The sequence below is a fragment of the Centroberyx affinis genome, unplaced genomic scaffold (genome assembly GCF_046629955.1).
Source record: "Centroberyx affinis isolate AG114_WGS23_722 - 3 ecotype Tasmania unplaced genomic scaffold, CSIRO-AGI_Caff_v1 ptg000052l_1, whole genome shotgun sequence".
NCBI lineage: Eukaryota > Metazoa > Chordata > Actinopteri > Beryciformes > Berycidae > Centroberyx > Centroberyx affinis.
Window position 1 is genome coordinate 50,001 of NW_027278764.1, and position 14,882 is coordinate 64,882.

Consider the following 14,882-nt stretch of genomic DNA (forward strand, 5'->3'; position numbering starts at 1 on the left):
GGAGCATAGAAACTGAACGCTGCTTCTCCATGTTTAGTTTTGACTCTGGGGACAGAAAGCAGACCTGTCCCAGACCACCTGAGAGGTCCCAGACCACCTGAGAGGTCTGGACGGTTCATAACGTAGCAGAAGACCAGAAGTGTTGTTAGTTGTGTGTGTGACACGTCAGCAGCTTCAGAACAGCTGGCTCGTCATGTCAGTTTCCGTCCTGAAGCCTCTGCTCTGCTCTGCTCTGCTCTGCTCTGCTCTGTCTGAACTGAAGGTGCGGTTCAACATCGCCACCCACCGGGAGACCAGAGAGGAACGGGCGACTTACGTGGAAATTCACCCCGACTCGTTCGAAGAGTCGACCGAGCAGCGCAGACACGTAAGAACAAGACATTTTATTTAGGCTGAGTCTGCCACCTCATGAGAGAGATTTAAGATTTAAGATGCTAAGAATAAAGGAAGATGTTTACATTGATTTTTAAAGGGTCCCTATTATAGGAATTTAATTGTTCCTCTAGATATACTTCAATAAATATATAATTCAATTCGATCCAGTTCAGGTCAGTTCAGTTCAACCAAAAATATTGTTTCCCAGAAGTGAAAATGAAAGGTAGATGTGGAGTGAAGTGGTTTTTCCCCTCCAGGGGATAGTGATCGAGTTCTCGGACGACTCGGGGCTCATTAAATGCAGCCAGAACCCGCAGCTCTACTTCAGCGTATCAGAGGTGATGGAGAAGAAGAAGCTGGAGCTGAATGAGAAGGTGGAGTTCAGCGTCGTCCCGGTGAGTCTTCCTCATCCTCCTTATCCTCCTCATCCTCCACCCATTTACATTACATTACATTATAGTTCTTTATCTGACTCATATACTCAGACTTAGAATGAGTGCCTCAGTAGAAGAAGCTTCAACTTGTAGATTTCCAGAAACCAGTCAAAGGTTCCTAATGTTTTTTAAAATGTTTCAGCAGTGAGCGCTGAGCTGGCTGCTGCTACAGATAAACTGTCTCTGAAGTAGTGATGACAAAATGAAAGCTGTATAATAATCCAGCTGCATGAATCACAAAGTGTGGCTGTAGCAGCGAAGAGCTTCCCATCCCCACCAGTGTTGGGTAACGCCTTACATAGTGTTACAGTAATCAGATTACTTTTTTGTGGTAACGAGTAAATTAACACATTCTCAATTTATGTAATCAATTATTAGTTACGTTCTCAAACTTACATTTCGCTACTGTTATTTTTGTTTCAAATGGTTAAATGGTTAAATGTTAGTAGTTAGCTAATTAAAAAAAAAAGAAGGTATTCTACACTACATGTTATTAAAGCAGACTGCAGCAGGCTGGAGGCTGGAGGTCATGACTCGCTTTTCAGAAACAATAAACTGCAGAACTTGGAAATATTCACATTACTTTGAACTGATCAAAGAGAAGGATAAGAACATTATTGTTAACTGTAAGTTTAGCTTTCACTGTCATACCTAAGACAGACCTGCCAACCTGTATGCATTTTGCGTAGCAGGAACGCATTTTGACATCAGAGTACGCTGGTAGGATTTGTCACTCTAAACTACACAGAAAGCTGGTGACGCCTGTGAGTTCAGTTGGGCACGTGCAGTACTCAAGTCTAACAGCAAGAGGCAGCAGCGTCTAGCCTGCCGAAAAGCAAAAGAAGAAGAAGAGTTCGACCAATCATAGCACCGGATTCATTCCCCCTGCCTTCACCCAAATATCAAGCGGAGATGATCATGATTGACAAATGCGTAATGTCATTTCAAGACATCGATTTTATCCCTAAGATTTGAATAGAAAGCTTGTGAGACCAGACCGGATCAGCTGACGCTTCTGTGATCCGACTGTTTACTGTGAACCAGGTGACTGAAAGCTCCTTGATGTTTTCTTTAGACAGCAGTAGTTTGTTGCTTAAGGCTGTCCCAGACATGATGATTAGTGATGATTTGTACAATAATAGTGATGACATCACCAGAAGACGTATTTTAAAAGCATGATTTTAAGTGGGTAACGTGAAAGTACCCTAACAAGTTTTAATAAATACTAACTTAGTAAAGTAACTAGTTACTATTTAGGGAAAGTAATGAAGTAAAGTAACTAGTTTCAAAAGTAACTTTCCCCAACACTGTCCCCCACTAACTGAGATGCCGTACATTCGCCCAATTTGCATCTCGCCCGGGTCGCAATGGCAACATGGCAGCAGAGCAGCCCAGACTTCCTCCAGCTCCTCCTGGAGGATCCCCAGGCGCTCCCAGGCATGCTGGGAGATGTAGTCCCAGCAGCATGTCTTGGGTCTACCCCAGGGTTTTCTCCCAGTCGATCTTCTTGGAGATCCTCTCGAATCGCTGAGCTCCTCACCCTATCGCGAAGACCGAGCCCCGAAACCTAATTTCAGCTGCAAATACCCGCGATCTCATACTTTCATTGGATTTGCCCTTTTTTCCCAAATGAAATTCTGAAGCTGGGTAAGTACATGGGGTATGGAGTGAAATACAAAACTGTCTCCTAAACAGCAGCAGAGAAAGCTGGACTCACCAATGTTAGATCTTTTCCTCTCTTGTCCCTTTGGTTTTAGTATAAAGCATCACAGACCGTCCAGAGCTGTGGCAGGTGACTGATGTCACCTTATAGGATAAAAGTTCACATTTGTAAAGCAGTTACCTCTCACTACCAGGAAACTGAGATACTAGCTCTAAGATTGAAAACCTCCCGTGAGAAAACGGCAAACTCTTGAGCTGCATGGACGAAGTCCAAGGCGCTCTGAATCCATTAAGGAGAGAAGAGACTAAAAGCTTGATATTTAAAAAGCCTTTATTGTCATGACAATGTCAATTGTCTCTAGTGCTACATGTAGTCTTCCAACACCACATGGGGTATTATAATCAGCTATTCAACAAAATATTAAACATTTGTACACTGAAAAATACTGGTCATGGAAATTGTGCTCCATGTCAGAGAAAATAGTTTAATGTATTTTCTGGGTAACAAGGGATCGTCTTTCATTTCTCCCAGCATGAAACAGCTGAGGGGGGGCACCAGGCCATCAGGATAAAGCGTTACACCGAGAGCGTTTTCCTCCCTGTCCGCAAACTGGGAGGAGTCGGGGCAAGCAAAGGAAAGGTGAGGACGACAACATTTATATTTACCTGATAATGTTTAGATGTGGGCAAGAATTAATGATAAACCCTTTTTCATTCTACTTTTTTTACATGTTCATTCATGTTCATTGCGGCTGGACTCAAATTGGTATTTTTGTGCTTCCTTTAATGATTTTGGATGTCGCCTCTTATAAGTTGAATAATGTACCTGAGCACCTTATAACAGACCCCGGAATGCATGTTTTAATGTACTACTGAGAACACACATTTGAACACAACATTGAGCTAATGTTAACTTTGCCTTAAACTTTTGTCTCCTTCGGTAGATGACCATCAAGCTGACAACAGAGACAAAGGGTTCAGAGGAAACGCAGTGAGTTGTTAATTCATTTGTTCATGTTTTGTTGCAACAGAATCAGACCAACATGGCAGGCTACATAAGAAGCCATGACAAGGGCCTTAAAATGAAATAAGACTTATACTTAATCACTATGAGGAATTTGGGGAGTCATCAGCAGCATAATATGACACGTGACAATAATCCCAAAATTTAAAGAACCAATCAAAATAATTCTCTCTCCAGAAAGTAAACCTGTTTACATGTTCACATATTTCATCATTCTATTTAAAAATATTTAACTGATTGTGTCACATATTTAACACATTGGCATGTGTTACAGGATAATGTTAAAACGATTAGAAGAAACAAAGTAATTCCAATTAAGAAAGTAAAACCAGTCTGTGACGTCTCTTACTCTTCACATTTCAGCAAGGACAAACCAGAGACAGACAAGCTGAAGGCGGTGGTGAAAAATCTGAGGGCACAGGACAGCAAGGCCAGCGCTGGTCGAAGGGATTACAGCGCTGGTCGGCGTAGATATGGCCGGAGCAGGAGCAGGAGCAGGAGTAGGAGTACGGGCAGGAGCAAGAACAGGAGTAGGAGCAGGAGCAGGAGTAGGAGTAGGAGCAGGAGCAGGAACAGGAACAGGAGCAGGAGTAGAAGTAAGAGCAGGAGTCCGCCCAGGGACCAGTTTGGTCGTTACATGAACAGGAAACGCAGCACTAGCCACGACCGTAAAGGCAGCAGGAACAGGTGTAGCCGAAGCCAAGAGAAGCCGCACAAGCGCAGCCGGAGCCGCACCCGGAGCCACAGCAGGAGCCGCAGCAGGAGCAGGAGCAGGGAGAGGAGCAAGGACAGAGCCAGCAGGAAGAGGAGCAAAAACAGCAGGGAGCGGGTAGAAAGTCACAAGAGGAGCAGGGAGGAAAGCCCTCCTCCCAGGCGTGGAGGAGTAGTCATGGACGATGAGCTGGCAAGGAAGAAGAGGGAGCTAGAGGAGCTGAACGAGATGATCGCCTACAAAAAGTCTCTGGTGGACATGGACCCCAGAGGCCTGGACCCTGGACAGAGGACCTGCATTGACTATGACCACGGCAGGATCGCGGTCCCACTTACCGAATACAAACCGGTCCGCTCCATTCTGAAGAAACGACCAGACAGTTCTGATTACCGTTACCATCCACCTTCTCTCGACCACATTAAACCGTACGATGACCCTGAAAGATCCAGTTATGACAGGCCATACGATAGTTCTTACCACGATCGGCCGTACGGTGACCGTTATGGCGACCGTCCCTACGGTGATCGGCCTTATAGTGATCGTCCCTACAGCGACCGTCCCTATGATGATCGCCTCTACGGTGACCGCACCTATGCCAGCCATGCCTATCCCAGCCGCCCTTACACTGATCGCTACGATGTTTACGATGAGCCCTATGATGACAAGTACTATGACCAGCCATACGCTGACCAACCCTATGACCACCCATATGATCCTTCCAAGCAGAGCCAGTCTCCAGAACCCCGTGGTTCCTCACCTACCCCTCAATCCAGCCAAGCCCCTGCCTCCGCCACACAACAACCTCCCACAACCCAACCTGCTTCTGCTGCCTCCCTCGCTGCTGTTTCATCTACCCAACAACAACCTACGTTTAGCCAGCCACGTTTCAGACCTCCTTCTCCCAAAGAACCTCCACCTAGAAGCCCGTCCCCCAAACCGAACCACCCTCCTGTACAAACTATCCCACGGCAGCCGTCTCCAAGTCAGACACCGCCTCTCAACCGTTTCCTTGACATCCTTAAGAAAAGGGTTGAACCGAATGTGCCGTCACCATCGGAAGACGTTGCCGACACTGATGACCTTTTGCCTCATGAGCGAGCCATCCAAGATGGCAGAGGCTTCTCACGGATTGTGGGATTGGCTCCAGAGCAGCCCAGCAGCAGCAGCATGCCCCTCGAAGAGGAAAAGAAGAAATCAAGCCCCAAAAGGTCCTCAATGGAGAGGACAAGCGAGGAAAGTAAGAGCAAGTCGGAACCCTACGACAAGATCCAGAGTCTTCTCCGGACCATTGGCCTGAAGCTAGCCACAGGAGATGTCTCCAAACTGGCCAGAGCCCAGGAGAAACTTTACACCATGCAGGAGAAGTCTTCATCAACAGAAAGAGAGACTTACAATTCATGTCAAGGGGAAGAGCGGCGACTGAGTCGAACTGGTTCCGCTGAATTAGAACATGTCCATTCCCCCTCTCCTGCCAGGTCTTCCAGCTTAGAGCCACACAGCAGACATAAAGTCGTCTCAGAGTACGAAGGCTTCCTGGATCAACTTGAGTTGGAGGCACTAAAGAAGGCAAAACAGATGCAGAGTCTTACCAAGACAATAGGGAGCGCACCTGATCACCCACCCTCCACCACTCCCTCTCCCATACCTCCTCCCAGTCCTCCCGCCACTCAATACCAACAGCAACTGCCAGGCTCCTCCCATCCAGCCCTACCATATGCCTGGCCTCCTGCAGGCACTATCCAGTATCCCTCAGTACAGAGCTCCACAACCCTCAACATGGGCGCCCCATTGCCTCCTGCGACTGGTCAACCAATCCAGAGGTTTGGTCCTCCTCCAGGACCTCCTCCTGGACCCCCTCCACGGCGGCCACTTGGATACCCTCCTTTTGTTCCACCCACCAGTCAGCCCACTAGCACAGTCCTTCCCTTTTTAGGCCAACCTTCAATGGCTCCAACCCCTAGCTCTTCCAGTCCTTTGCAGCCTTTACCCAGCATCCCGGTAATGCCAACACCACCAACACCCGAGGTTGTTCCGCTGCCGGTAACGACAAGTCCTACAAGTGAAGGCCCCCACCACACAGCCATCTCTACGACAGTGGCTAGATGCCTGAAGGTGATAGAGACGGTGAAATCTCTGGCTGGACAGACGCCAGCCAAACCGGTCAAATCGGTCCAGTTTAGTTTACCCACAGAGTCTCCATCAGTATCTAGTCTACAGACCTCAGCAGAAACAGATGATGATATCAAGGCCAAGCAGAAGGAAAAGGTAAAGGCCCAACATGTTTTAATTCGATTTAAACGTTAGTGTAGATTCAGGGTGGAAATTTACCACCAACTGATAAATGTGTCTGGTAACTTGTAGAGTAGACTAACTTATCAACCATTTGCACTCCTGTTGTAAACATGTAGTTGGCGGCCAAAGTAGTAAAAGTGGCTGGTGAATTTGGTGACTAACCAGCTCCTGTGGCCAGTGAACAGAAAAGTTAGTTTTCTTCTTTGTGTAGTATACCTGAGTGTTTTATACTGTTTATATACTCTGTGGATAATGCCATATTCGTTGATTTTGTATTTGAAAAATTCTGCTTGGCATTTCTAACTATTTCAGACATCCAAATATTTTAGTATTCTGACCTGCATGCATTCCCAAGCGGTCTAGACAGTACAAGTTAAGAAAAGTGTCATCTAATTAGAACCTCATGGAAAACTTAAAAATCACTGTAGACCATGTTTTAGCTCCATAGATTGAAGCCTTCACAAGGTGTGTGCATCTGTCTCTGTGTGTGTTGCAGTTGGAACAGTATAACCAGCGGATTTTGGAGAAGAGGGAGCAGCAGTTTAAGGAGATGCAAGCCCGCAGGAAACAAGAGAAAAACAAGGACACCACTCTGATCTCACCAGGTATTAGACATACTTTGGATTAATCTAGCCAGACACTATGCTCTAGCAACGAGCAAGGTTTGAATTATAGGGATGTTTGAGACTAGTACTGAGTAGGGTTACGTTCTTGGCAACTAAAGACTTCTGCTAGTACTTGAAAGACATAAGTGCATTTTAACATTAACACTTTAAAGTTGCATGTGTTTTTATATTATATTGAGAGGCTGAAGACTAAAGATAATCAGTTTGTTTTAATTTTCTTTGTCTAGACAAGTCCTTTTAGCCAGCTAAATTAGATTCCCCTCTCCCAGACAGTTATCCAGGCTCTGAAAAGAGCAGCTCAGAGATCGTTCATTAGCCATGTTTCCACTGCAGGACCTCCTGGGTTGTGATTTTTGTATGTTTCCAACGGAAACATACAAATGATTAGTAAGGCCTAATTTAGCTCAGTTAGGCCCTGCAGTGGCGACCAGGCTAGAGTTAGGGCTAGGCCTTACACACACTGCAATGTTAGTGGACAGTTTTCTCCACAAAGCCACAAACTGTGCCTTAACCAAGCACAGTGGTCCGTCGCAACTATCAAGAAAAGAAGACTTCTGCAAACCCGACTCCACTAAGTAAACTCCTTTCATGTAGTGATCATTCACAAGCAGTTTTTTGGTTTAATAATCTACTTAAAAAGGGGCTCACTTTAGCCCATAAAACAATATACTGAGTACGTAAGGTTAAGAGTCAGTGTTTCCAAATAGTCAGTCTAGTCAGCCTGATACTTTAAAAGCCAGTAAGTGTTTTAAGTTTTCAGCTTAGTTACAGTTACACTCAGTGGCCACTTTAGTAGGTACACCTACTAAAGTCGAGGTTCAGTTACTGTTCGTTAGAAGCAGGCTAGAAGCTGATTTAAGGGACTTAAGGGAAGGAGAATGGCAAGATTTGTTAAAGCTAACTGGTATGCAAATAGGTATGCAAATACCAGCTCAGTGCAACAGTGATGTGCAGAAAAGCATCTCAGAACCACAACTCATTGAACCCTGAAGTTGATGGACTACAGCAGAAGACCATGCCAGCTTCCACTTCAGTCAGCTCAGAACAAGAAGATGAAGCTACAGTGGGCATATGATCACCAAAACTGGACAACTGAAGAGTGGGAAAAGTTGCCTGATCCAACGAATCCTGGTTTCTTTTCCAATGTGCTGATAGCAAGGTCACAATTTCACTTGAACAGCATGAATCCGTGGATCCATCCTGCCTGGTGTCAACAGTACAGGCTGCTGCTGGTGGTGTGATGGTGTGGCGAATGTGTTCTTGGAATCACATTAGGCCATTTAGTACCAATGGAGCATCATTTGAACACCACAGCAAACCTAAACATTATTGCTGACCAGCCACATTCCTTCATTGCCTTTTTCAAATGGAAACTTCAAGCAGAATAAAGATCAGGAACATGACAGTGACTTTACGAGTTTCCTCAAATGGCCTGTACAGTCCCCACATCTCAACCCAACAGAGACCTTTGGGATCAGGTGGAACGAGATGTTCGCAGCACAAATGTGCCGCCAAAAAAATCTTCAAGAAAAGGGCGTCCTACCCGGTACTAGCTAGGTGTAACTTAAAATGAAAGGTCACTGAGTGTATATAGGCTACAGCTAGCTATAACTGCCATTGATGCCATTGTTAATTTTGGCTTTAAGCTAGTGTTCCTTCAGAATGACTGTCCAGGATAGAGATGTCATCTCAAACCTGCCACATCCTGCTTTTTAAATAAAGCTAGAGAGCCGTTTCAACTGTCCAGGAACGAGACTGTGGGATGAAGACCAAGATAAAGGACAAACTCAACTCACGGCTCAGTCTGTACTACTGTCTGTAGTACTAAGTCGTAGCACTAAGTATGTAGTACTAAGTCTGTACTACTCATTTCTACTTACGGTTGGCTAGCAGCTCTCCCATGTTGGCTAGTTAGATAGCAGTCAATGTCTGTCATGTTCACTATACTAAAGATATTTAGATCGTGCTTGTACAGCTTGAGGCTGATTGCACACATGGACTAAATCTAGTCCAGGACTAAATAAGCCCTTTAAGCAGGACTAGGTCAAAATGGCTTTCACAGACATGGCTTAAAATAATCGCAGCCTTAGTCGAGTCAGGATGGCCTAGATGTAAATATTCTAGGGTTGTAGTGTTGATAGAGAATGTTAAGGGCTAGTCCAGGACTACATAACCACTAAGAAGAGGGCAACGAGTGTAAATACAGATTAGTCCCAGAAACTTGTATATGTGAATAGTAGGAGTGGTTTCTCCAAAGGATCTGGATTTATGTAAATTGTATACATGTACAGTACTGTGCAAAAGTCTTAGGCGCATGTAAAAAACATCCATAAAGCAAAGATGCTTTCAAAAATAATGCAATGAAAAGTTTATCCATCCATATCAAAGAAATTTACTATAAAGAGCAGTCTAGTGACACACCAATGCAGAAAACAAATAAACATCAAAGATACATATTATATAAAATAGCTAGGGTGCCTAAGACTTTTGCACAGTACTGTATGTTGTTAAGGTGTCATATAATTTCAATTTTCTAATTATTTCTTACACAACTCAGCTTCTAACCCTTATTCTAAAGAAACAACAAAAATGCTTACCTTTTTATAAAGAAGAAACTAGGTGCTACACCTGTATGTGATTATTTTATTCTTGATCTTATTCATGGACTCCATCTGTATCCAGCTGAAATGTAAGCCATGTTCATGAAAGCCATGTACGTTTTTAATTTTAGCCTTTCCAGATTGACGTCTTCTCCTGGCATAAATGATGTTTAGTGCAGCTTGCTCTCTTCTTTAGCCAGGAGGAATTTACTGAGTTAATTTGTTATGTTCATTGCTAGTATGTCAAGTTTTACAGACATATTTTATTTTTTAGAATGTTTACAGGAATTTTCCGTTACACATCCAAGGCATTGGTTATTTTGCTTTAGATAGACTTGGATGAGTCTTTGAGCTAGGTTTTAGTAGCTTTTGTTCAGGGTAAGTCATTTTGTTTCGTCATGTTTGTGTTGTAAACTGAGCGAAGTGTAGCAGTGTTCTCCAGCTATCAAGAAAAGGGACGATTTAACAGAAGACCCAGAAGACTACTCCTAATTTTGACCACGCAAAGTAAAGCCTACTTGATAATTTGCAGTGATAGATTGCTAGTATTTTACATGCTGAATTGATCTATTCAGATGAGAACCAGTCAGTCTCCCAGCAAGGTAATTGTATGGAATATGTGTACTAGAGTATTTTTACGATACACTGGAAAAGCTAGTATTGCTAGAAGAGAGTTCATGCCATGATGAGCTGTTTCCCTTGATGCCAGGCTCTGGGGTATGATGTCACTGATGGTCAGAAATCAGTTTTTCAATAATGCTGATGATGGACTAGATCAACTAAAACTGGCAACTGTAGTTGCTCACAACTTTGACACAACCTTTTATTATATCTCTGAGGTGACATATCCCAGAGCGTACCTATCTGCTACGTTTGACTGCTAACCGTTCCCTAGACTGAGTCTTAGTATATATAGTTCCTCTAGCTTATTTTAACAGCATAGCTCCATGTTACATGTTTCACCATCAGTTAAAGATGGGTTTTCATTACATATAGTAGATGGCGCTGGTCAACAGTGTTGTAGTCGAGTCGCCAAACTTTGAGTCCAAGTCAAGTCCCAAGTCCTCAAATTGTGCTTAAGCCAATTTATACCAAGAACCTGGTGCTCACTGAGTAGGACAGTCAAGTAATTCAAAGTCCCTGGGCAACTTCAGTAGGACTTAACCTAAAGGAGAGTCTGGAGCACTCAGATTAATTTCAGATTCTGACTTGTGGAGGATTTATGCCAATACTGTTTGACTGGGATGAAGACGCAGTAGCGTCAAGTCTTGCACCTTTTTAATAAAGTATCTGAAATGAATCCGAGTGACTCTCCTTTAGGTCAAGTCCTAATGAAGTTGCCCAGGTCTCGGGTCTCAAATCCATAATACTCGAGTCTGAGTCACCAGCTGATATCTGTGACCTAATCTGCTGGATATTTAATGTTAGCTCTACCGTTAGTCAGCTAACATGATGTTAGCTAGCTAGTTCAAACACTTCAGGGTGCGTCCTCGACAGATGCCGGTTTAAATTTGAGGTTGTCCTTCATCTGTCACTGACTAGCGATGTTCTCCCTCCCAGGCAGTGTGCTCAGCGTTCTGTTCCATCCTCCTGTCAGTGTTTGTGTTGTCAGATAAATGTTCAGCCAACAGGCCAACCAGACGATCACAAATTTACACAAATTTAGGGTGACGCTGAAAAGATTTGGAGCCGATGTCTAAGTTGATCAAGTCTCAAAGTTCAAGTCCAAGTTCTCAGCATGCAAGTCTGAGTCATCAATATTCAAGTCTGAGTTGAGTCAGGAGTCATCAAAATTGGGACTCGAGTTGGACTCGAGTCTCAGTCCAGGACTCGAGTACTACAACACTCAAAGATATCATAGGTTTTTAGCTAGGGTACAGATACATGTAACCTTTTTCCCATAATCTTCCCACATATAGATATATGTGATTGTCAGATTCCAGGGCGGCTCGGGTCCATTTTTGAGATTTCTGAGTCCAGTTTCTGAATCGGCACAAACATTTTGACTGCTGTTTTTTACGCAGTTAGTCAGGATGTGAACACAATATTGTTGCAAGCTGCAGTTCAATCACCCAAATGAAAGTAGATCATCCTTCACTCTTCTCACTGCTTAATGCATGAGATTGATCATTCTCACACAGCAAGCCTCATCTGTGCAGTAAAATACGCCGGCCCAGGTAATCGCGAGTATCGGTAGTAGATGCATAACCAGGCTACTGGTTTAGTATAGTTTGGTTCAGACAGAAAGTGGAAATGCTGAGGTCCAGTATGGAGTCTAGGAACAGAAATGGAAATGACTAAATGTCCCTGTACACTGGCGATGTTACACTGTAGGATCTTGAATCGCCTCACTGGAAGAAATAATATGATTGCCAAGATAAACTGTAGTTTTAAAACTGAGTTTTAGACACTTTGACCAGCTGATTTCATCTTTTGAATGGGAAAATAAACGTAATGCTGGTTGGTCAGCTCTCAAAGTGGCTGCCAAAGCTGCAGAAGACAGGCACAGTATTTGGTCAGTGGCTGGTGGAAACTTTTCACCCTTAATGTTTGACAAAATTACATTTTTACAAAAGAAAGTGTCACAACTCACTTCCAAGTGTTACTTTTATTTATTTGAAATTGAATTCCATTTTCCTTCTCTAAACTACATACTGGGCCCTGAATGAATTACAGTTTAGACAAAAATAAACTTGTTAGAATAAGGTAGAGTAGAAGACTCTAGAAGATTATTATTATGAAATTTTAATGAATTGAAAAATTGGGATTCCGATTTTATTTTATTTTTTAAATTACTGTTGGCATTTATGTTGCCATCATGTTGGAACTGTGTCTATGTACAGCCAGTATTGACAAATGAGGTTTGTAGATAAACTCAACAGTTGTTAGCTAGGGAGATGTTATGAATACACAGCTTAAAGCTATTTATTTTATTTCAGGGCTCAAATCTCTACTTTGATTTGAAAATGTTTTAACAGAAATATAGTTTTGATGTCAGTGTATTGGTCAGTGTGACTCTTGAAGGGCCTGGATTGAAAAACATAGTTGTGTTGCATTTTAAGGTGGAATGTTGTTGTCTTGACGATCAAGGTAGGTGATCATTTTGATCCCTTCACTGCGTTATTGAATCGGACTGAGAGTTTTCAGGTAACTGTATTGAGTTACAAGTTCATCTCTAAAGTCAAAAACCTGTTGAATATAATTTTTGTAAATACTCGCATAGACATGTTTACCAAGAACATTTTTCTATGCAGTACTTATGATATCTTTTGCTCTTTTTAATTATAGAATAATATTTCTTGTTATCACGATGTCCGCTCTGTAAATTTATCTGTCAACATGCAAACTCTAAAGTAAAGGAGTCAGGACATCAACCTGGATGTTTGACTGGTTTAATACTCATTAACTTTCCTACTGTGATCATTTTAGTCAATTACATCTTAGAAGATTCATTACAGTAACTAGATAGCTAGATACATGCTTCAAATTCCAAAATATAAAAACGGCTTCAACAGATATTTAAAGTTTTTGAGGTAAACGGCTCAGGGAATGCTCCAGAGTTTATGGTATGATGATGATGACTGTTAATAAAAAAAGTGTTCACTAAGTTAACAAGTGAGAAGGAATAAGGCATTTAGGAAGAGCTGGAACCATGTTGAGAGGGAAATCTCACACAGGACTCGGTCTTTATTTTGGTGCTGCTAGCCTGAACAGAAACTTAGTCTAAGTTTCAGAAGCCTGATGCGTTGCCCTCTCCGTCCAATGAAATCGTTTCCTGGACCATGGTAAGAGATTTTTAGGGATCAACTAAAGCAGAAGAATCCCCTCGAGGCTTTCTGACTTATAAATGCATTTTGTTGACTTTCTAGGCAAGCCAATCAGCAGCGAGCCGAAGAACGTTTGGATCTGCGGTCACTCCCTGGTGTACTGGGCGGAGTCCAGGGCCAAGTCTCCAGAGGTAGGTATGCAGCTGGGCATGGAGCCCAGCAGGGTGGTGGTGTGGTGGAAGGGGGTGCAGGGCATGACCTGGCCCCAGCTGCTGCCCCAGCTGCACCAGCTGAAGATCAAGTGGCCCAACCCCGACGTTCTCATCATGCACCTGGGCGGAAACGACCTGAGCACCGACAGCCCCACCGACCTGCTGGCCTCCGTCAGGAAAGACCTGACCTCCATGAGGAGCATCTTCCCACAATGCCTCCTGGTGTGGTCCAACATCCTGCCTCGCCGGGTGTGGCGGCACTCGACAGACAACCACGAGGTGGACCTGGTCCGAACCACGGTGAACCGCAGGATCCACAACATCATCGCGGAGCTGGGCGGCACCGCGCTGACCCACGACAACATCCGGTGCGGATCCAACACCGGTCTTTACCGGGCCGACGGCGTCCATCTGTCGCCCAAAGGCATCGACACCTTCAACCTGAACCTGCAGGATTTTCTGGAGAAGTGGGAGATGGAGATGAACAAGGCTTCTGAGACCAGTTAAGAGCCGTCTTAACATTTATGAGATTTTTCTTGTTTTATGTTTTTACTTTTTTTTTTATATCTCATAATAGCTAAGTAGTTGCATTGGTGGAAAAAAACTGCAGTTACTTTACTCACAATGACAAAATTCCACCTGAAGAGCATCCAGTTATGTTGCAATACTGCAGTCGTGTGTTGGTGGTTTTAGCTTCCCATGTAGAAACCTTCAGATGTAATAGGACACAGGAAATATGTGTTTGTCTGACTGGAAACAATAAATTGGATATCAAATACTCTGCTGTGAATCTCATTCATCACTTTAATGAATCAGATGTAAGAACCTGCATTTATTGGAAGTTATGTTCAAAGAAGAAGCCAAGATATTTGGGTAAAATCAACCATTTTGTTAACTTGAACTAATTAATCTAATATTTCACATACAATAATTTGATAATCAGATTGGATTAGATTAGATTAAACTTTATTGTCATTGCACAGAGTACAAGTACTAAGACAACGAAATGCAGTTTAGCATCTAACTAGAAGTGCAAAGGAGCGGTAAATGTGCAGTGCAATGTAATGTGCATATTTATAATATATAAATAGAATAAACTGTAAGGGTAGTATGAATGTGCTAAGATATATACAGTATTAACAGTATTAACAGTATCAACAATAGAACAGTGGATATGA

General features: G+C 43.2%; 1 protein-coding gene across 2 annotated transcripts in view; it reads left to right on the top strand.

The window, feature by feature from the left end:
* LOC139643629 (serine/arginine repetitive matrix protein 2) overlaps nucleotides 1–14,882 on the top strand; it is a 32,383-nt gene that overhangs the window by 16,762 nt on the left and 739 nt on the right. Inside the window, exons 15-21 of one of the 2 annotated variants that reach the window (XM_071518836.1) lie at nucleotides 263–367; nucleotides 633–770; nucleotides 3,004–3,111; nucleotides 3,416–3,462; nucleotides 3,859–6,472; nucleotides 6,996–7,104; nucleotides 13,595–14,474. In XM_071518836.1, coding sequence (XP_071374937.1) covers nucleotides 263–367; nucleotides 633–770; nucleotides 3,004–3,111; nucleotides 3,416–3,462; nucleotides 3,859–6,472; nucleotides 6,996–7,104; nucleotides 13,595–14,211 — 3,738 coding nt within the window. In that variant the 3' untranslated portion in view covers nucleotides 14,212–14,474. Of the gene's footprint in view, nucleotides 1–262; nucleotides 368–632; nucleotides 771–3,003; nucleotides 3,112–3,415; nucleotides 3,463–3,858; nucleotides 6,473–6,995; nucleotides 7,105–13,594; nucleotides 14,475–14,882 lie in introns of those variants that run through there. The other variant, XM_071518844.1, reaches the window with a different exon arrangement.